A 21,215-nucleotide genomic window follows, 5' to 3' on the forward strand; every position below is an offset into this window, starting at 1 on the left:
TGGTGTTGCCTCCCGATTTGGGTCACAGCACCAAGTCTAGCCAAGGTTTTATGTGCTCCCCCAGGAATTTGCTTTTTTAAACGGCCATTTTAGACCTGTGGTAAAACTCCTATGGAAACAGAGGGGAGAGCAGCACGAGGAGTGTCAAGGAGTTGACAATAACTCTAGGAAAAAGTGGGAGCGTATTTGCATCTCCAGCCCCAGCCACTGTGGAACTGCCAGTGTCCCCTGGAGACCATCCAGTGTCACTCTGTGCTCAGGGACCCACACTTCTGTGGGGAGGAGAGGAGAGGAGGGGGCTCCACGTGCTGGGCACAGCTGCCCCCCACCCCTGACACCACCCATGTATGTGGCAGTGTGATGGGACCCTGCTGGACCTGAGCAACACATCCCTGGAGGGCATCGCCGTGCTCAACATCCCCAGCATGTACGGGGGCTCCAACCTGTGGGGCGAGACCAAGAAGCAGCGTGGCTACAACCGGCTGGGCAAGAAGGTGCCAGAGAAGGTGCCAGGCACGGTGGTCACCGATGCCAAGGAGCTCAAGTTCTGCGTGCAGGGTGAGTGGGGGGCGACAGGGGAGTGTGGGCTCAGCACGGGGGCACTGGGCAGCCACCATCTCTGGAGCAACAGCGCTGCAGGAGTTGTGATCAGCTCTGTGTCCTTTGGGGTGCTGGAGTGACTCCTCTGTAGGACAGAGGAAGAGCTGGAGCCCAACAGCAGAGCTGGCACCAAGGGCTTTTGTCAGCACCTTGCCGGGCTGCAGCACAGCGCTGCCAGCCTGGGTGTGGGGTTTGGGAGCAGCAGGACCCACGCTGAGCCCAGCTGGCACCTCCCAGCCACTGCTGAGGCCACCAGAGCCACCCCCGTGGGCAGGGACAGCCCAAAGTGCTGACAGCATTGCCCAGTGGGGAGCAGTGGGGTAGAAAGCAGCCAGCAAAATACACAAAGTGCCTGGGTTTTCCACCCACCACCTCCCACAGCCTGGGGCTGGGGTGGGAATCAGCCCCCTCAGTGATGTGGCTGCCAGAACAGCAGTGTCACATCCCAGACTGTCACTGGCTGTCCCTTGCTGCCTGAGCCAGTGGCAACAGGCAGCAGGGAGCCGGATACAGGGCAAGCCAGTCCCAAAGGGACTGCAGGGGACAGCAGGGTTGGTACCCAGGGGACGTCCCCACCTGTGGGTGGGTGGGTAAGAGGCTCAGAGGATTTCTCAGGGCTAATAGGGGTGTATGTGAAAGAGGAGCCTGAGGCAGAGAGCGGTGCCATTGTCAGGTGGCCCAGAAGAGCAGGATGAGCTGTGAGAAGAGGCCATACCCTGGGATTTGACCAGCTGTTCTGCCATGTGTGCTGGCTTCTGGGGAGCTGCAGCACCCCAGGGCACCCAGGCAAGGGGTGCCATCATTTCACACACTGCAGTCAAACAGTCCAAGGGCTGGTGGGGATCTGGGCTGGCACTGTGCAGCTGTGCAGGCCCAGGTGCTGTTTCAGACCAGGAGTACTTTTGCTCCAAAGATTCTGGCTAGCAGCATTGCCCAGCGCTGGGAACACCCAGTTTGGTGGTCTCGGGACACAGAGGACATCAGGATAAATGCCCTCAGTGGCAGCAGCCCGGCTGTTCTTCAGGACAGCCAGCAGCCCTGGTGGGCTGGCCCTGAGGTTTGCAGTGAAGGCAGAAGGTGGGGGATACCTGGGGATGGGGGGAGCAGCTCAGATCCCTCTCTCCTGCAGACCTCAGCGATCATCTCCTGGAGGTGGTGGGGCTGGAAGGCGCGATGGAAATGGGGCAGATCTACACGGGGCTGAAGAGTGCAGGGAAGAGACTGGCCCAGTGTTCCTCTGTCATCATCAGGTATTTGTCCCCTTCGCTGCTGGGTGCCCGAGCAGCAGCGAAACCTGGCACCTGTGTCACCCCCTTCTCTCTGTGCCTTGCAGGACGTCCAAGCTGCTGCCCATGCAGGTGGATGGGGAGCCCTGGATGCAGCCATCCTGCACTGTGAGTGCCCAGGGAGGGGCAGGGTGTGGGGCTGGGCAGGGGGGCTGGCAGGGTGTGGGGATGGGCAGTGGGGCTGGCAGGGTGTGGGGATGGGCAGGGCTGGCAGGGTGTGGGGATGGGCAGGGCTGGCAGGGTGTGGGGCTGGGCAGTGGGGCTGGCAGGGTGTGGGGCTGGGCAGGGGGGCTGGCAGGGTGTGGGGATGGGCAGGGGGGCTGGCAGGGTGTGGGGATGGGCAGGGTGTGGGGATGGGCAGGGGCTGGCAGGGTGTGGGGCTGGGCAGGGGCTGGCAGGGTGTGGGGCTGGGCAGTGGGGCTGGCAGGGTGTGGGGATGGGCAGGGTGTGGGGCTGGGCAGGGCTGGCAGGGTGTGGGGCTGGGCAGTGGGGCTGGCAGGGTGTGGGGCTGGGCAGTGGGGCTGGCAGGGTGTGGGGATGGGCAGGGGGGCTGGCAGGGTGTGGGGGGCAGGGTGTGGGGGGCAGGGTGTGGGGCTGGGCAGTGGGGCTGGCAGGGTGTGGGGATGGGCAGTGGGGCTGGCAGGGTGTGGGGCTGGGCAGGGGCTGGCAGGGTGTGGGGATGGGCAGTGGGGCTGGCAGGGTGTGGGGCTGGGCAGGGGCTGGCAGGGTGTGGGGATGGGCAGGGGCTGGCAGGGTGTGGGGCTGGGCAGGGCTGGCAGGGTGTGGGGATGGGCAGGGCTGGCAGGGTGTGGGGATGGGCAGGGTGTGGGGATGGGCAGGGCTGGCAGGGTGTGGGGCTGGGCAGGGGCTGGCAGGGTGTGGGGATGGGCAGTGGGGCTGGCAGGGTGTGGGGCTGGGCAGGGCTGGCAGGGTGTGGGGATGGGCAGGGCTGGCAGGGTGTGGGGATGGGCAGGGGCTGGCAGGGTGTGGGGATGGGCAGGGCTGGCAGGGTGTGGGGATGGGCAGTGGGGCTGGCAGGGTGTGGGGATGGGCAGTGGGGCTGGCAGGGTGTGGGGATGGGCAGGGCTGGCAGGGTGTGGGGATGGGCAGGGCCTGGCAGGGTGTGGGGCTGGGCAGAGGGGCTGGCAGGGTGTGGGGCTGGGCAGTGGGGCTGGCAGGGTGTGGGAGTGGGCAGTGGGGCTGGCAGGGTGTGGGAATGAGCAGGGCTGGCAGGGTGTGGGGCTGGGCAGGGGCTGGCAGGGTGTGGGGATGGGCAGGGGCTGGCAGGGTGTGGGGCTGGGCAGGGACTGGCAGGGTGTGGGGGTGGGCAGTGGGGCTGGCAGGGTGTGGGGATGGGCAGGGGGGCTGGCAGCACAGCAGGGTGGGACAGCCTGGGCTCCTGCTGGCAAAGCTGCTGGATTTGGAGGGAGGCTGGTGCTCCTGCAGCTGTGACTCTGTGCCCTGGACTCATGGTGTGCCCATTTCTCCCTGGGGGAGCTGCAGGAGGGTCCCCTGATGTTTCTCCTCTTCCCATCCCAGCACTACCTGGACGTGATTCCAGAGCCCCTCACCCTGTGCTGAGCTGCTCCCGCTTCACGGAGTCACTCCTGAGAGTCCTGGGGTTGGAGGTGCCTGGGAAGGCTCAGCACTCTCTTACTGAGCTGAGTTTTTCTACTTTTTAGGTCAAAATTACACATAAAAGCCAGGTGCCCATGCTGCTGGGGCCCCCCCAGAAGAGCAGCTTCTTTTTTCTGAAGAGGAGGAACCGAACTCGGGATTAAAGCATCACCCAAGGATCCACAGCCTGGAGACACTCAGCATCCCAGCCACTGCCTGATGCAGGGGTCCCCAATCCCCATCCTGTGGTGGGGACAGAAACTCCCCCTCCAAGCCCACTGGGGATCCTGAGAAGGTCTTGTAGGCTCCTTCCTGATGGCCAGAAGCATCCTCTCCAGCTGGGATGGAAGAAGGGGAGAAGGCAGGCTGGCAAGCAGTGAGCACATTTGCTGGAGCAGCACTAGGACTGGGATTTTTCTCCCCTTTTATTTAAATACCCTCCAGCCAAGCTGCCAGTGAATGTGCTCCTGAGGCAGCACTGAGCTCCACTTATTTATTTATCCTCCTCCTGAAGACCACTTGATGTCTCACTGCAGTCCTTTCTTTCCCCCAGTCCTTGCAATGGGAGGATTTATTTATTTCCTTAGCCTGGAGGAGCCATCTCAGCCACTCACCTTTGTTCTGTGGGGTTTAAGAGAGGTGCAGAGAGCCATTGCTGCCAGCCCAGTGAGCCACGAGCTGTGGGACAGGCTGGGGACAGACAGTGCACAGGGACAAGCGTGGGGTGGATGGGAAGAGACTTTGTTTTTACAGGGAAATGGCAAAAAAGGGGATTTTTGGGGAAGCGGCCCCAGTCTGGGCTTTGTGTTCATATTTATATATTTATTTAGCAAACTTTGGACAAAAAAGGGACTCTGGGGGTCACATTTTAGGAGCCCAGATTGGACACAGACATCAGCTCCCTTCTCTGCTGGCTGTCCTCCATGGCACCTCCTTCCACATGGACTTTCCTCTCCCTAAAGCCTGCCAGCCTGCACTGGGGGCTGGAGAACCCTGGGGACAGACATCCAGAAACTCTTCTCACTTTAAGGTGTCCCCAGCACCTTTTACACGTCTCCCACGTGCTCTGCCAGGCTGGTGCTCTCCCTGTGTGACAGGAGCTGCCTCTGATGCTCCTGGGCTGCAGGGAGTGGGGCAGAGGGGTTGCACCTCCTTTTCTGTAGGGCCAGGTCTCCCCACAGCCCTCTCCAAACCTGAGAAGCCTCACAGATGCTGCTGCCTGTGTGACTGCTGGGGACCACTGATCCAGGTTTTGGAGGCATCACCCATGGATGGACAGATCAGGGGATGCAGCTTCTCTCCAGGATGCACAGGGACCAGAAAACAGAAGAATCAATGGAGTTTGTGGTGGTCTGAATGTACTCCCAGGAGGCAGGAGCTGGCAAGGCTGCCCATGGGAAGGGCTGCTGGGTGCTTCTGCAGTCACCCAGTGCCTCCAGCAGTGGGCCTGCATGCAGGACACAGCCACATCCTGAATTAAACCTGCTCCCAGGCAGCTGCCTTGGGGCTGCTGGGAGCGAGCTGGGAGTGGTGTGTGCCCCATGGGTGTCACTGCAGGCAGGAAAACCCTTGCCCCAGGTCCCACGAACCAGCTGCCATCTCCCCAGTCCATGGCCAAGGGCAGCAGTGCTTCACAGCCCCACACTCGGGGAGGGTGACAAAGCCACCTCAGCCATCTCCAGAGACACAAGGTCAACAGGTTTGGTTCTATTTCCCTGCCCACTCAGCCTCAACCCAGGGTTTTACCCAGAGCCTGCAGGGAATCAGCAGTGCGTGGGGAGTCAGCAGTGCTTCTCCTGCTCCTTGCCCCCCGTCACAGTCTGCTGGGCTCTGTGCTGTGGTTCGCTGTCTGTGGTGGCAGAGCTGGGGGAGCAGGAGGGCATTGTGCCTGTGCCTGCACCCTTGGGCCTGGCAGTGCCCAAAAATCCCGAAATCAGGGGTGAACACTCGGCCACGTCCTGCAGGGCACAGAGAGCCCAGGGCCACCACTCTGGGCCAGTGGGACGGGGATACACCAGCAGCACTCTGCCAGGCTCCAACCCAGACGTCCCCTCTGATGGCCAGGGAGATGATCCCTGCCCCCTGCCCCAGGGTGCCCATTCCACTGTGCTCCCACACTGCCAAAGGCACGGTTCAATGAGCCTGCCAGCTCCCGACCTCCTTAGTCTGATGGTGCAAAGGTCCCGAGGCCAGGAGGGACCCACAGGGGCTGGGACTTCAGCCCAGCTGTCCCTGGCTCCAGGGAGGAATAAGCCATGCAGCTGAGGGGCACTCGAGGCCTTGATCCCCCCGTTCCCCAGTGCCTCCCAGTTCAGCCCAGTTCCCAAGTGCGTGGGATGGAAGCAAACCCCCAGACAAGCAGTGCTGGACTGGGGGAGCCCTGAGAGCTGGGGAGCCCCATTGCCACAGGAGCTCAGCTCTCCCCTCTGTGTGTGTAGCCGTGGTTGCCTGCATGGAATGGTGTCCGTAGCGTAGCGCGTGTTGCCGTGTACACCCGGACTGCCCTGGCCTTGCCTCCAATAAAGGTGGTCATGAACTCCTGGGGTGTGTGGGGGTGATTCCTGGCCAGGTGTAGCTCTTAAAAGCGATGGTGCCCACTCCAGGATGGATGCCGGGGCTGAAGGGGTGCAGGCAGCAGCAGCGCGATGGAGTGGTGCTCAGTGGGAGCTGCATCCGGCTAAATTTGGAGCCTGCATTTTTTTTTTTTTTTTTTTTTTTTTTCATCAGTGGGGTCTAAATTTAGCAGGCACCGGTCACCATCCCCCCCTACCAGCCCTGGCTCTCCAGGGGTTTCAGCTCTTCCTGTGACCTCCCACCCGCCTGTCCCATGGCTGCGCTCGGCCTCGTCACCTCTCCGTGTCCCCGGGGTGCTGAGCAGCCCCCGGCCCGTGCAGATCTGCAGCTGCCCTGGGTTCCCCGTTGTGCCCCCAGCTCTGCAGTGACCCCCTCATCCCCACTGCCCGCCCTGCTCCCCAGCCTGGGTTTTGCACCTGCCTGCCCATGTGTCATCTGCTAATTTTACCTGCAGTGACTTGACCACGGTTGTCTCTGCGCAAGGGGAAGTGAGAGCACAGCGCCTGCAGAGCCCCCAGGAAGGGGCTCTGAGCAGCAAGGACACCCTGTGCCCTCTGTCCTTCCTGTCCATTCCACCCGGGACACGATGGCACATGAGCTACCTGCCGTGACCACCCTCATCCCTGGGGGTGGAGGTGGCCCTGGAGGACTCTGCAGCTGTTGGCAACCCAGCAGCACAGAGGAGCTCCTACCAGCAGCCCAAAGACATGCTGGGCAGCTCGCCCAGGACACTGACAAGCCCATGACCTGAGGATTTCAAGCTGGCCAGGACATCTCTGTACTGACAGGCTTCCGAATGCCTGGGCAGCTTCCCAGGATCCAAGCAGAAGGTTTTTCTCCTTCCCGAGCTGAGATGTGCAGTGTGTAACCAAACACCTTGTTTTTGCCTTCTCCAGCCATAACTTCCTAGTCTCCCTCCACAGCAACGTGAGGCCTCCACACAGCCCATTTATCTTGGGCAAACTGCTGTGTCCTCCCTGAGCAGCCACTGCCAGGTCCCATGGCAGGTCCCCCCCCCTTGTTACAGGTAGGGAAACTGAGGCACTTAGCAGGGAAATGCTGCAGTGGGAGGCCTGGCAGGCAACCAGCAGCACCATTCTGACCTAAATTCATTCCCAAACCTCTGGGACGTTTGGTGCCCTTCAAGGCTGTGTGTCCATGAATCTCCTTGGCCCCAAAGGCCTTGCAGGTAGGAAATATTTTTCCCATGCCCCTTTTTAAAGGCAACCGTGGCTTCAGGGGGAGGCTGCCAAAATCAGTACTCAGGCTTGGGTACTGGGCTCTGGGCTAGCAGGGACGCTGCCTCGCTTGTGTGAAACTTGTGTGAAACCACGTCCCAAGAAAGCAGAGGGGACCCCACGGTCCGTGAGGCCCGAGGTCCGTATGATCTGCATGGCTTGCTGTGTGGCAGCTTCTTGGGCCCGTTGTGCACGGCCCCGCTCCTTCCTCGCCTTGAAGCCAGACCCGAGGGCTGTCCCCCCCAATTCTCCGACCCCCAAGGCCGCCCGTTAAAGCCCCATCCCCGCTCCCGCAAAGGGCCGCGGCCCCTTTAAATCCTGCGCTGCCCCGGCCCCACCCGTCAGTCTTTTCCCCCTTCTATTTTTTTATGAATGAAAAACGTTCGGGGCGGAGCCAGGCAAATCGCGGCGCGCCCATTGGCCGCCTCCACCCCCGCCCACTCAGCCGGTCTCAATGGTGCTCGGCGGAGCGGCGCGCGGGCGGGAGCGGAGCGAGCCCGCAGCCAATCAGCTGGCGCGGGCGGCGGAGCGGCGGCACGCCATTGGCCAGCGCGGAGGGTAAACAAGCGGCGCGGGGCGGGGCGCGGCGGAGGCCGCTGGCTCGGGGGCTGCGGGCCGGCGCAGAGCGGCAGCGCGGTGCCCGGGCTCGGAGCGGCGCCGCGCCATCCCGGCCCCGCTCCCGCCTCGCCCCGCTGCAGCCGAGGCTGCGGCGCCCCGGCCGGGTACGTGGGGGCCTGGCGGCGGGGCGCGGCGCGGCCGGGGCCCGGGCCCGGGGCGGGGGCGGTATTTATGAATGGCGCGGGCCGCGCGGTGTGAATGGCGGGGGGCGCGCGCCAGCGGGCGCTCGAGCGCGCGCTCGGGGGAGAAGCGCGGGGGGGAAGGGGGGGCGGAGTTTATGAATGGGGCGCGCGGGGCGGCGTGGGAACGAGCCCGGCTGCGGCGCGGCCCCGCAGCGGCGAGAGCGGTGAGGGGCGGGGGAGGGGAGGGAAGGGAAGGGAAGGGAAGGGAAGGGAAGGGAAGGGAAGGGAAGGGAAGGGAAGGGGGGCGAGGCAAAAAGAAGCGCGGCCCTCCCCGCTGCCTCCTCCCGCTCCCACGGCGCGTGATGTCACGGCCGTTTCTATAGAAATTAGGTGACATCACGAGCCGGGGGGCTGCGACCCGCCACGGCAGGAGCGGGCCGGCTCCCCGGGGAGGCGTGGCGGCACCGAGCCAGCCCCGGGGGTGGCAGGGGCCCGGGTGTGACCCCTCCCCCTCCCCGTCCCCTCCACCCCCCAGCCGCGCACCTGCCGGAGCCCGGGCGGGACCCCCTTCCCGGGCCGGTGTCGATGCTGAGCGGGCCGGGGGCACTGCCCGCTTCGCCCGCACCATGGACGGCTTCTACGACCAGCAGGTTCCCTTCATGGGCCCCGGGGTAAGTTTGCCCACCCTGATTCCCCGTTTACACTTTCCTCCCCGACCTTGGGGTCACCCACTCCTCATCCTTGGATCACCAACTCCTCATCCTTGGGAGTGCCCCCCTTGTCCTTGGGGGCACCCCCAGCCTTGGGGGCTGCCACCCTCACGGGCAGCTGTCACCCTGTCCCTTGCAGAAATCCTGCACAGAGGAGGGCCGAGGCCGGCCGGGGTCCGATAGGAAAAGGAAATTTTTGGAAACTGACCTGGCCCATGACTCGGAAGGTAGGCAGGGCTGGCCCCTGAGACTACTTGCCTCGCGTTGGTTGTTTTAGAAATAATCCTGCAGATAATGGCAGTTTTATTTATTCTTCTGTGGAGCACATAAGTCTTTCACTCTGTTCCAGAGCTCTTCCAGGATCTCAGCCAGCTCCAAGAGGCCTGGCTAGCTGAAGGCAAGTCTTCACCTCCCCCTTTTGCCATGCAAAATCTCTCTGCCAGCATCTTTTTGAGAACTGAAAACGCCATAAACCCACTTTTTTATTTGTTTTTTTTTTTTAGCTCAGGTCCCCGATGACGAACAGTTTGTCCCAGATTTCCAGTCTGACAACTGTAAGTGATTGTTCCGGGTTTTTGTTCTCTGGGGGTAGAGGTTTGGGTGCCTGTGCAAACATTTGCACTGGGTTTGGAGTTGCTTCCTTGGGAAAGCAGTTGTCCCTGGGGCTGGAAGGTGAAATCATGGGCTTTTGGGAGAAAGCACGTGTGGTTTGGGTTCGTAGAGATGCAACGTGCAAGGTCCTGTCTTTTGTTAATGGGGAAAACTGAGGCCAGATGCGTGGAAATAGCTCTAAACTGCTCTCCGGGCTCCTCTGGGGCGTGATGCTTGTTCGTAGTGAGGTGGATTCGCTTCTAAACACTCCTTTTCCTTTTCAAGTGGAAGAGATAACCCGTGCTGGGCTGCTTGGTTAGCCACAATCTCTGCAGTTTCTAGAGCTTTTTAGAGTGCTGGCCCGGCGCTGTTGGCAAGAGCGAGCCTGAGCGGTGAAACTTGAGCCGCTTTAAGCAGCATTAATCACTGGCAAGCGAGCGTCTTTAAAAGGAGGCCAGTGAAAATGCAGTCCCTGGTGAATTGCATAAGAGGCAGAGTTGGTTCTGAGCCCTGTTGTGTTGCCAGGGCGGGTTAGGGGCCGGGGAATGGCGTGTGGGGCTCGCACGGCTCCGGGAGCTGCTCCGGGCTCGGCTGGGGGAGAACGGGGGCGGAATCAGGATGTTCTGAGTTGTTACCTGGCAAACACAAGTGGTGGCTCGGTGTCGGTGGCTGGGTTTTGCTGCTGAGCCAGACAGCTACGGAACTCGAAGGAAATCAAATTTAGCCTGCAGTTGAACAGATTTTTCATTCCAGCTTTGTCACAGCATGCAGCGGGGTATCTCCTCCGACAGCAAATGCGTGTTAATTATTGCTCTTTGGTTCCTTCGGAGCGGGAAGCTTGCCATTTAGCCGGTCCAGACAGCCCAAGCTTCTGATGTGTTTTTTTTTCCCCTGTCTCCCCTGAGATAAAAGGCGAGCCCGGAGTCAGAAACACAACGGTCTGTTGACATCCCCAGCACAGCCCAGCAGCTCTTGCTCGGAGCAGTAGAAACTGCAGTGTGCGTGGGAGGGTGGCTCTTGAAGCTGAAGCTGTTTCCAGTGCCTTTTGGCAGTCTCTTTTTCCTTGTAACCTGAAGAGCTCAGGCAGGAGAGACAAACTTTTCGGGGTGATGCAGGAAAAAGAGGAGAAGAAAAAGGCGTTTATTTGGTCAGGACTCTTAAAATGTTCTGATCTGTTCAGCCTGTGGACCTGGCGTTGAAACGATTTTATCACTTGAAAGATCTGCCTGTGTGACTCCCTGCAGCAATAACCTTCTTTAACTTGCCTGGGGAGAGAAAGCAAAGGTTTTTCTTGCTGCTGCAGTGCTGGCTGTGCAGGGACTCAGGGGAATGGGAAGCCCAGCTCTTGCAGCCCTGCACTAGAGAGAGTTTATGGAGGAGAGAAACCCCAGTTTTGAGCTGTGTGCCATGTAGAAAGGGAGAGAAAGATGGCTCTGGTGTAGCTGAGGTCTGCACCCAGCTTTCACTGGCAGGGACATGCTGCCTTCTGGGCTGGCAGTCACAATGGAGTTTGGCTGGCTTCTGAGGAAAGGTAGATCCCTCCTTAGTCCCTATGGATGTTTGTGGACTCTGTTTCTGCAGTTGTGTGGCTCCACGCCTTTTCCCTGAGGAAACTCCTGCTCTCTTATCCTGAGCAAACCTCGATCTTGTGCCCCATCTTGCTTTCCCAGGGCCAAGTTTCCTTGGCACAGCAGCAAAAAGGGACAAACCAGGCTCAGTTTGGACCCTGCTGCAATGGGGAATGTTGCCACATGGAGTCTTGGAGATGCTCAGAATCCTTCTTGCCTGGCTGAAACCCCCTCATAGCTTCCTGCAGCTCTGCTACTGCCCACTCTCTGTTCCCAGTTCCATAGCCAAGGTCCCTGGCAGACAGGGTCTTAAAGTTGGGGCTTGGTAGCAAAGTAATCTGGAGGGCAGGGGGTCTCTGTGCTGGGGAGGAAATCCCACTGTAAGGAAAGCAAGGCTGCTCCAGATGAGGGATGCATTGTTCTTAGTGCCCTAGACCGAGTGGCAAGAGGCCAGATTCAGTGCTTATAAGTTGCCCAGGGCAGTGGTGGATCCTTCCATGGGAGCCGGGAGGCTGTGGTGACTCCACGGAGCTCACCATGCTGCGACCCTGGCTGGCCATGGGTGTGAGTTCACCTGCAATGTGGTCCTGTGGCCAAGGGTGCACACACAGTGGTATGTCTCCACTGATTGTAAGTACCTGAGAAGTGATGGGATCATGCTGAGGAGATCAAACACCACAAGAAGTGATTTTTTTTCTCCCAGGGTACCTGTGGCCTCCCCGTGCAGGCAGCACGTGGCAACAGCCATGGGCAGGGCATGGAGTTTCTTACACACCGAAATGAAAGAGGGAGGTTTGTTTGTGAGGAAGAGTTGTTTAAACAAAGGAAAGCAGGATCCTGGCTTCTATTTCTGACTCCTCTCCTTGTGTGACCTTGGGTGCGTCCTATAGTGCCAGGGGATGGAGGGGCAGGCGCAGAGCTCGGCTCCCAGGTGACAGCTTGAGTGGGTGCCAGTGTCCCTGGCTGGAAGTGGTGGCTTGGTTGCCTTCCCTTGGCTCATTCTGAGGAAGCCAGTGCTCTCTGAGCTTAGTCTCATGGAGGTCCAATCGTGCTGATGGGTGGGAATAACCTGCCCTGTCCTCCATCAAGGGACTCACTGGGAATTCAAGGCCTCGAGTGGCTTTGTGGTGTCACCCATTTCCATGGGAGATGTCTGATGGTTGGCATTAGGGGCATTTCCAGTTGGACTGCTTGTATGGCACCGGGAGGGCTTTCCTGAGCCTCCCCTGCCTCCCCTCCTGGCTGGGCACAGCAGTGGCACGTGTGGCTGGTGCCTTGCCCAGCCTCCCCAGGGTCCTTCCATCTCTAGGGGCTAAAGCAGCCCCCAGGGGCTGTCAGGCACCCTCGGGTGTCCTCGCTGCTGCCGTGGCTCAGCCTTGGTGTGGAGCTGCTGACACATCTGCTCCAGCCCTCTCTATAGCTGAGCTGCTCCCTCTGTGTATTTTTATATATTTTTTTAGCTTTTAATTACAGTGCCCAAGGCAGGACCGGAAAGGGTAAAGGCGCTTGTGCACCCGGTGTTCCTTTGAGGTGTTGGGTGCTGGGGCAAGGCAGCTCCTCCCACCAAACCCAACCCAACCCAAACCCAGCGCCTTCCACCCAAAAGCTGCACCTCAGTGTCCCCCCGGCTGCTCCAGCCTCGCTGGCCATGGGCTTGGCAGAGGAGCACGCCGTGCTGAGCAGCGCCGGCCGTGTTTGTGTAAGGAATCCAAACGTTGCACAGAGTCCCGGCTTGGACAGCTGGTCTCTGTTAGGATCTTAAGGCTCATTTCCCTTTTTTTTTTGAATGGCAGTGCTAAGCTCTGGGGAAATTTTTCCTTTCTTTTTTTTTTTTTTTTTTTTCCCTCCCTCAGCCACATGAATGGAGCGCTGCGAAGTGTTTGTGAATGGAGGGTGGTGCCTGCTCAGGGACTGGAGGCTTTTTTTTTTCAATGAATAACCAGACCCCATTGTACGACTGGCGGAAAAACAACTCGCTCCAACAACACCGAGCCTGTTTGGGAGAACCGTGCCCGCGATAGGCAGCTGGAGCCCTTCCAAAGCCAGTTCCCCTTTGCTTTCCCGTGGCTCACGGGGTGCCTGTGCTTTCTGCTGGCCCCCTTTTAAGGCTGGAAGTGCTGAGAGTGGCAAAACCTCGCTGGGGAGGGGGGAAGGAGGAGTGGGATAAATCCGGCGTGTGGGGGGCTGTGCTGGCTCAGCGCTGGGCTTTGTGTTTCAAATCCTTCTCGGGGAGGGGGGGGGGTTTATGCCCTTGGTACCAGCTGTATTGAGGCCTTTCCAGGGGGGGATGGGTAGATAGGGGAGTCAGCAGCTCTTTAAAGGTTTTGACAAATTAGGGGAGCAGCTAATTACCTGGCAAGCTGTGAACAGTTGTCCTGGAGCTATTTGCTCCTCTCCAGTGTAGCCGGGCTGTGTTTAGGCTTCACATGAAGCTAATACTCCACTTCCGATTAGTCTTGGCTCTCCTCTGAGGCACTATTTAGGTACAGATCTCTGAGGCGCTTTCCCTTTCCTAGGGCGCCTGCTTTTAGAAATTAATTAGCTTAAGCGTATATTACTCAGTTTATAATTATATATATAGCAAGCGAGCTTGGGAGTGGGTGGAGAGGATTTGGGTTTAATGGGATGTTTGTCACTTGAGCTCGTACAATCGTGGGACCCTAGGCCTAGATCCCATTGGACCACCCCGGCTATGGGAAGGTGGATCCTGCTTAAAAACTCTGGAAGTGGGTATGCCCCTGTGAGGGCGAGTGGGCTGCTGTTTATGGGGCCTTGGAACTCCAGTTTGTCAAGCACCCTCACCCCTTAATCTGTGTCCCGGGGAGGCAGCCACTGCCTGTGCCACCTGGGCTCTGCTCCACTCGCTGAGGGGCTGCTGGACAGCGTGTGTCGCATCTAAGGCTGCTGCCAAGCTGCCTCCCAGCCCCTGTAGCAATTCCCCTTCTGAGAACAATGTCCTGGGCTGCTGTGACTGTCCCAGCTCTGCCTTCCCCTGCCAGTGCTGGGGTCCGGCAGGGCACCGTGTCACCCCGGTTCAGTTGCTGAGTGCCCCCAGGGTGTAAGTCAGCGAGCTGCTCCCATCGCCCTCTCCCCGTGGGTGAGCCCGTGTCCTCCTGGGTGTCCTTGCAGTGGTCCTGCACGCCCCACCTCCGGCCAAGATCAAGCGGGAGCTGCCCAGCCCGTCCTCGGAGCTGTCGTCCTGCAGCCACGAGCAGGCTCTGTGTGCCGGCTATGGGGACAAGTGCCTCTACAACTGCTGGTAGGTACCACGGGCACGCCGCCGCCCGCAGAGCCCTCGGCGGCTCCGTGCCAGGCGGTGCCGTCCCCCCTCGGTGCCACCACCTCGGCCCCTCTCCCTCGGCAGTGCCTACGACAGGAAGCCCCCCGCCGGGTTCAAGCCATTAACGCCGCCCGCCACGCCGGTGTCCCCCGCGCTGCCCGGGCCGGGCCTGGCCCCGCCGGGCCCCGCCGTGCCAGCGGCCGCCCATGGCGCTGCCCCGGCGCTGCAGGAGCAGCGGCAGCAGCCGCCCTTCGCCGTGCCGCGCCCGCCCGTGCACATGCCAAAGATGATGTCTGAGAACCAATTCCCCGCAGAGCACAGGTAAGGCAGCCCCCGCCACAGTGCTGCAGGAGTCCCCCGGGGCTTTGTGGGGACTCTTGGGGTGGGTTGGTGGTCCCGAAGCGTGGGGGAGAAAGGGAAGTGCGTGGGCTTTTATCCCTGTGCTGCGGTTGCAGTTGGTGGGCCAAATGTTGTCACCTGTGGTCCCGTGTGGCAAAACTCGCCACTTTCTACCGGGATCATCTGGTTCTTTCTCCTGCTAACAGGGAACTGCTCCTTCCAGTCCCTGGATATTGGGCAGGGCCTTTGCTTCCCTCTTGGGAAAGGCAAGGGAGGCAGAGGCTGACTCCTGTATCCACCCCAGTTCCTACAGGTGCTGGTCCTGAGTCAGGGCTCTGCTCTCCTCATTCCCACCCAGCGCAGCTCTGCCTCCCGAGCCAAGCCCCGTTGGGCTGTGGAGCTGTGACCATCTCTGTCCTGCCGTGCACCCCGGGCTGGGGGTGGTCCAGAGCTCCCCATGCACTGCATGGCATCACCACGACTTTGTGGACTGTGGTGTGAGACCCCTGTTCCCTCCTTCCTCTCCAGGTGGTGGCTTCACTCCCCATCACTCCCATGTCCCTGGAGGCTCTGCCAGTCCCTTCCCTCACCCTGGGTTGGCTCCTATGGGTACTCTCAGTAGGTGCTCTGCTTGTGGCCTCTGGATGTCCTTTGCTGTGACAGCCACCGTGTCACCCCTGTGGGCATGGGACACGATGTGGCAGCCTGGCAAAGGCCATGCAGCGGGGCCAAGGGAAGCCCTTGGAACGTGCCCACAGCAGGCAAGCATCCCTCCCCGGCAAAGCGGGGCTCCGTGTGACCTTCAGGCTGTGCAGGGGGCTGGCTGCGACCCCTTGGGAAGAACTGTGCCAGCACGGGGCTTGGGTTTCATTCAGGAAGGGCAGAGGGACATGGCTCGGAAATGGAGTAATCCCAGCCCGGCAGCTGGGAGAGCTCGGGTTACAAAGCCAAATGGTGCAAGGCCGGCTGAGAGGAGCCGCACGGAGATCCAAGATCACCTTTCAAGGTGCCGGAGGATGAGGGGATGTGGCAGCACCCCCTCGAGATGGTCCCTCATCCATCGCCACCAGCGGGAACCATGCTCTCAGAGCAGCGGTGGCAGCACCACCGAGCCCAAAATAGTGCTCCCTGCTGCCGAGTTCAAGGTTTAATCCCGGCTGCGCGGGCGGATTAGCAGCCGGCTGGAGCTGCGGAGTGGATTTGGCTTTGCGTAAGCGCCCACCCATGCACAGCAACCCTGGCCCCTGCCCCCCACGCTGGGGACAGATTTTACTGGTTTACAGAGATATCAGTGTTGGGGGGTGGGTTTTTGTTCCTTTTCTCATTCCTTTCCAGATACCTGAAGGCCAGAGTGCTTTACTGTGGCGGCCCATGTGTTACCCTGCTGTTCCATCCTGGGGTGCTCAGCGCCCCGCTGGGTCCCCATGGGATGAGCCCTGTGGTGGCCGTGCTTCTGAGGAGCCATCCCGGCCTGCTGTGGGAGCAGCCAGGCTGAGGGCACCCACTGTCAGGCAGTTCTGGTTTGGGAGAACTGACCCCCGCTGCTCACTAGTGCCACGTCCTTCTCCCCCAGGTTTCAGAGGCAGCTGTCGGAGCCCTGCCACCCCTTCCCGCCGCAGGCCGGGGTCCCGGGGGACGGCCGCCCCATCTACCACCGGCAGCTGTCGGAGCCCCTGGGCCCTGCTGCCCCCCGCCCCCCTCAGGGATTCAAGCAGGAGTACCACGACCCTCTCTACGAGCACGGCGGCCCTGGCCTGCCCGGTCCCCCTGGCCACAGCTTCCAGCCCCCCATGGGCATCAAGCAGGAGCCCCGGGACTACTGCATCGACTCAGGTGGGTGTGAGCCAGGGGACAGCCAGGGTGGGGTTCCGCCAGTGACACTCCAGAGCAGAGCATCTCTGCCTTCAGCATGGCAGGGGCAGGGCTGAGCCTCAGGCAGCGGGTGCTGTGTCACTCTGGAGCTGCTGTGGTGCTGGGATACCGCTTTGCCTTTTTCTTTCCTCTCTGTCCTCCTTTTCCAAAGCCAGGGGATACGGCAGGAGTTCACCTGGTGCCAGTGGTGTGGTCAGAGCTCTGGCCACAGGCTGGGGTGCCCCACAGCGCCTGGTGGGTCCCCCCTTGGCTTTGGCCTGGGGCCAGCTGTGATTGCTGGCTGCTGGACCCTACCAGCATCACGGAAAAAATCCTCTAATCGCCTTAGGACCTAAAAATACCCCAACCTCGGGATGGAGGGTGGCACAGCCAAGCAGATGGTCGGGGAGGTGCAGCAGTGCCTCCCTTCATGTAGGGCCTGTGAAAACTCGAGCTGCTCCAGTCTAAATTCCAGTGCCACCCCAAATCATACTGGGTTTCTTTTCCCCGATGTTGAGGGTGGATGTAGTGGACATGGAAGCATGGGGAGGGGGGGAAGGTTCCCAGACTTCGCTTCAGGCCATGCTGGGGGTAAAGAATACGCTGCCAAATCCATGGTGGCACCCACAGGGTTTACAGCCTTAATGTCATTTCATTTCCCCCTCAGAAGTGCCTAACTGCCAGTCCTCGTACCTACGGGGGAATGTCTTCCCCAACAGCCATGACGGTGAGTGACTCCCCCACTCTCCCCATGTCGTGACCCCATCCCACCCCTCCCTTGTGGCAGGCAGCACTCCCTGGGCACCCAGAAAACACCCATGAGAGCATCATGGGGCCCATGAGAGCATCATGGGGCCCATGAGAGCATCATGGGGCCCATGAGGGCTGCATGTGCTGGCACCAGCCCCAAAAGCAGCCAGCAGCCCCTGTGAGCGTGCTGTGAGGACACAGCAGTGCCATGGAATCTGGGATAATGCAGAGCTGCTAATAAGGTTTGGGAGCAGTGAGGGGGGCAGAGCTGCACAGTGCTCAGCCACTGAAGTAACTGGGAATAGGTCTGCTCCCAGAGCTGTGGATGGGGTCGTGTGCTGGATTCAGCCAAGCCAGGGATTTTTGGGGTCCAGCCAGTGTAGTGGAGGGGATACCCCTATGCTCACGAAGGTCTTTTCCCCGCAGGATTTTCATATGAAAAGGACACACGATTGTATTTTGATGACACATGCGTGGTACCTGAGAGGCTGGAGGGTAAGAATCTGGCCCCAGAGGGGGCCTGCAGGGGACCAGGGCTCTTGGAGGAAGATGTGGGGGTGGTGGGATCTGCAGTGCCTGGTGTATAAAGCCAAGCAGTGTTGGCACAGTGCTCTTGAGAGCTGCTGAGCATCATCCCACGTGGCAGCTTGGCATCACTGCCACGCTCCATCTCTGTCACAGACACCTACCTGCCTGCAGCGCCATCCCCAGCACCTCTCCCACCCCACGGCCTGATCCTGCTCAGGTGTCTCAGCACGGGGATGCCCCATGTTCTTGTACATATCTCCTGCTGGTGACACAGCCTGGGAGACGGGCAGAGCCAGGCTGTTGAACCAGGTGTCTTTGTCGAGCAGGTAAAGTGAAGCAGGAGCCCACTCTGTACCGCGAGGGCCCTCCCTACCAGCGGCGCGGCTCCCTGCAGCTCTGGCAGTTCCTGGTCACCCTCCTGGATGACCCTGCCAACGCCCACTTCATCGCCTGGACCGGCCGGGGCATGGAGTTCAAGCTGATCGAGCCTGAGGAGGTATGAGAGGTCCTGCCCTGGAGCTGGCCAGTGCCTGTGGGGATGCAGGAGTGCGTCCTTCCCACACAGCAGAGCCTTCCCACTCGCACTTGAGGCGAGACACGTATCTCTGCTCTCCAGTCAGCTGTTGAAGTTTGCCTTTAGTATCTTCCACTGCCTCTCGGTGCGGTGTGTGCTGGCTCCCGAAGCTGGCAGTGGTCACCAGCTGTGGTGGTGTTGCCTCTGTGCCGTGCCTTGCTGAGTTCTGTTGCTCTGCCACGGCTCCCTCCTTCCCAAGCTGCTCCCATCCTTTGCCCTGGGTTTTCCAGCAGCAGCTCCGTGCTGGAACCACACAGCGCCAGGGGAGGGTGACACACAGGAAGGAGCTGCTTGGGGAGTAATTGAGAGCAGCTGTAGCCAGCGCCGGGCTGCGCATTGTGGGTAATTACCCATAATATCTCTTGCGCCACGCATGGAAATTGTGGTATTTTGAAGCAGCCTTTTTGGCAGGCTCTGCCTAATGAAATGGCTTTTGATTTGGCCCCTGATCTGGCGGTGGCTGTGTGGTCACAGCCGGAGGATTTATCATGGCCGGCGGGGAACCACTCCCAGACCACAGTGATGCCTTCTCTCCAGCCGCCCCAGCCCCCTCAGACAAACCTCTAGCCTGCATTTCAGTTCTGATTTCCTCCGAGGCTCCCTGTTGCAGCCCTGGCTGGAGCCCTGATGGCTGCCCCCTCTCTCCACGTAGGTAGCACGGCGCTGGGGCATCCAGAAGAACCGACCAGCCATGAACTACGACAAGCTCAGCCGCTCCCTGCGCTACTACTATGAGAAGGGCATCATGCAGAAGGTGAGGTCACAGCAGGGTGTGACCGTCCCCTGCTGCCCCAGGGTGCAGCAGGAGAGGGATTAGGTCCCATGTGAGGTGTGTGGTGCTCCCCCAGGGCAGGGGTAATGCTCAGGGCCCCTCTCACCCCCTCCCTCCTCCCTGCAGGTTGCCGGCGAGCGGTACGTCTATAAATTCGTCTGTGACCCCGATGCCCTCTTTTCCATGGCCTATCCCGACAACCAGCGCCCTTTCCTGAAGACAGAGCCAGACTGCCCAGTGCCCGAGGAGGAGACAGTGCCCCTGACACACTTTGAGGACAGCCCGGCGTTCCTCCTGGAGATGGATCCCTGCGGCAGCCTTCCCTACGCGGAGGGCTTCGCCTACTGACTCGGCCGGCTGGCAGAGCCATTGGCACTAGCGCAGCCACCTGGGGCAAACACGGTTTTCTAAAGAATATTTTTGGCTGTCCGTAAGAGGGGAAAAAAAAAAAACCAACAAAAAAACAAGCAAACCCCAACGACAAACAGCATGGGTGCACACACAAATTTGAGGAATTTAAAACGCCCCACGTGTGTTGCCGCCGAATTCCCACCCTTCCTTTCCAAGGGCTAGTGCACAGGACTGCCCGTGGCTGGCACCTCCTGCCGTGCATCAGTGTGATGTCTTGGGGCGCCGGGAGCCTAAAGTTGCAGTGTCCTCCCCAGGCCCTGGCCCCGGCAGTGCCCCAGGGCTGGGCTGCGTGGCTACCGAGCCAATTGTCACGACAATCTGCTTTGCATCGAGCACAATCCGCGTCGCTGCCTTGTGTGGTGGAAAGGGCTTTGATTTGCACAGAGAGGAGGGATGCGGGGGGGCCGCCCGGGCCAGCACCCCGGGGCTGATGTGCGCAGCATCCTACCCCAACCCCGAGGAGCCTTCTGCCTTCTTCCTGAGCCCCCTCCCCATATAACCTGTTGTTCCCACAGAACCTCCTGCATCCTCTCCGTGCCCTCCATCCTCCCCAGCTCTGGCTATGGGCCATGGGTTGCATTTTGGGGGAGGAGACCCTGACACTAACTTCCTCTTCGTTTCTGGTTTTTTTTTTTTTTTTTTGGGATGTTTTAGGAAAATACTAAAGGTTTCTAAACTGATTTTTGTAGATTTTTTGTATTTTAAGGCAAAGCTATTTTTTGCAGCTCGGCTGCTGTCCCTGGAGCCCCTGGGGACACCCCTGTGGCTTTCCTGGTGGCAGGGGGAGCCCTCGATGCCCGTGGCTTCCTGGGATGGCTGTCGAAGGATCTGGTCCGCTCCATTTCACTGCTCCAGTCCTCTTTCCCAGGGGAGCCAGGGCTGAATCCCAATACTGGCTCAGCTACGCTCCCCCTGCTCGGCATGGCCTTGGAGCTGGGCTGTAAGGCTGAGGTGGGCAGGGATGGGGGGTCCCCCACCCCCCTTCCTCAATACCCCACTTCCCTCCAGCTCCCCCCACCCCTCGCTGCACCTCTTAACACTCCTCCACCACTCATATATCCTTACCTGCCTCCCCTGCACCAGGCTACATGTTTTGTTGTAAATGCTGTATAGGAATTTTTTCTCTTCTTTAGATAGCTTCGGTTGGAATTTTTGTTTGGTTTTTTTGGGGTTTTTTTTGGTTGGATTTTTTTTTTTTTTTGTCTGATTCTTTTTTTTTTTTTTTTTTGGGAAGTATGAAGATTAACTCTACAATGACTTGGTTGCTCTCCCCATGGTGGCTGCAGTGGCCTGTACCCATGGGGAGCATTTGGTTTTGGGAACCCCACCCTGGGGACAGGTTTTTAACCATTTGCTCGGTGTGGCAGGTCTGCAGTGCAGAAGGAGTTAATCTGAGGACTGATTTGAAATATCTTTATTCAAGCAGGGCTATGTATCTCCTGCAAAGCTGCATTACATTCTGTACTGTGTACAATAAAGGATCTTGCTTCCTGTTCCTCCCTGACTGCCTGGGCTGCTGCTTTGCCTGCGCTGTGGGATGCTGCCGGGGCTGGGAGGAGCCCCTGGATGTGCCTGTGGGGTCTGTAGTGGTCCAGGCTACAGCCCATCATTTGGGGCCTGCAGCATGGTGTATTTGGAGCTGAGACCAAATCACCCGGGTTGCCCTCTCAGGTCTGGATTTGTTGCTCCTGGGTGTGGATAGTGCCAGGGCTTTCACGAAGCCACATCCCATGAGGGGATCCATTTGGAATGGGGGTGACTTCTGCCCCAGTAGGTGCAATTTAAT

General features: G+C 59.9%; 2 protein-coding genes across 5 annotated transcripts in view; both read left to right on the forward strand.

Annotated features, from left to right (window-relative positions):
* Nucleotides 1-6,044, forward strand: part of LOC100227325 (diacylglycerol kinase beta) — a 26,302-nt gene extending 20,258 nt beyond the window's left edge. For all 3 annotated transcript variants that reach the window (XM_032749943.3, XM_072933655.1, XM_072933656.1), the window contains 4 exons: nucleotides 357-558; nucleotides 1,730-1,850; nucleotides 1,934-1,994; nucleotides 3,569-6,044. In XM_032749943.3, coding sequence (XP_032605834.1) covers nucleotides 357-558; nucleotides 1,730-1,850; nucleotides 1,934-1,994; nucleotides 3,569-3,667 — 483 coding nt within the window. In that variant the 3' untranslated portion in view covers nucleotides 3,668-6,044. The remainder of the gene's footprint in view (nucleotides 1-356; nucleotides 559-1,729; nucleotides 1,851-1,933; nucleotides 1,995-3,568) is intronic.
* Nucleotides 6,045-7,878: 1,834 nt separating this feature from the next.
* On the forward strand, nucleotides 7,879-20,925 carry ETV5 (ETS variant transcription factor 5). Of its 2 annotated transcripts, none has more exons than XM_030280900.4 (13): nucleotides 7,879-8,037; nucleotides 8,591-8,726; nucleotides 8,905-8,992; nucleotides 9,115-9,162; nucleotides 9,269-9,319; nucleotides 14,054-14,183; nucleotides 14,289-14,525; nucleotides 16,117-16,376; nucleotides 17,062-17,121; nucleotides 17,571-17,639; nucleotides 17,999-18,168; nucleotides 18,899-19,000; nucleotides 19,145-20,925. In XM_030280900.4, exons 2-13 carry the CDS (start codon nucleotides 8,682-8,684, stop codon nucleotides 19,364-19,366), a joined length of 1,482 nt encoding a protein of 493 aa, XP_030136760.3. In that variant the 5' UTR covers nucleotides 7,879-8,037; nucleotides 8,591-8,681; the 3' UTR covers nucleotides 19,367-20,925. The 2 variants fall into 2 exon arrangements, with proteins under 2 accessions (XP_030136760.3, XP_030136761.4); XM_030280901.4 differs by lacking the exon at nucleotides 7,879-8,037 and adding an exon at nucleotides 8,184-8,279.
* The last annotated feature ends 290 nt before the right edge of the window (nucleotides 20,926-21,215 follow it).

Source organism: Taeniopygia guttata, chromosome 9, assembly GCF_048771995.1.
Source record: "Taeniopygia guttata chromosome 9, bTaeGut7.mat, whole genome shotgun sequence".
Taxonomy (NCBI): Eukaryota; Metazoa; Chordata; class Aves; order Passeriformes; family Estrildidae; genus Taeniopygia; species Taeniopygia guttata.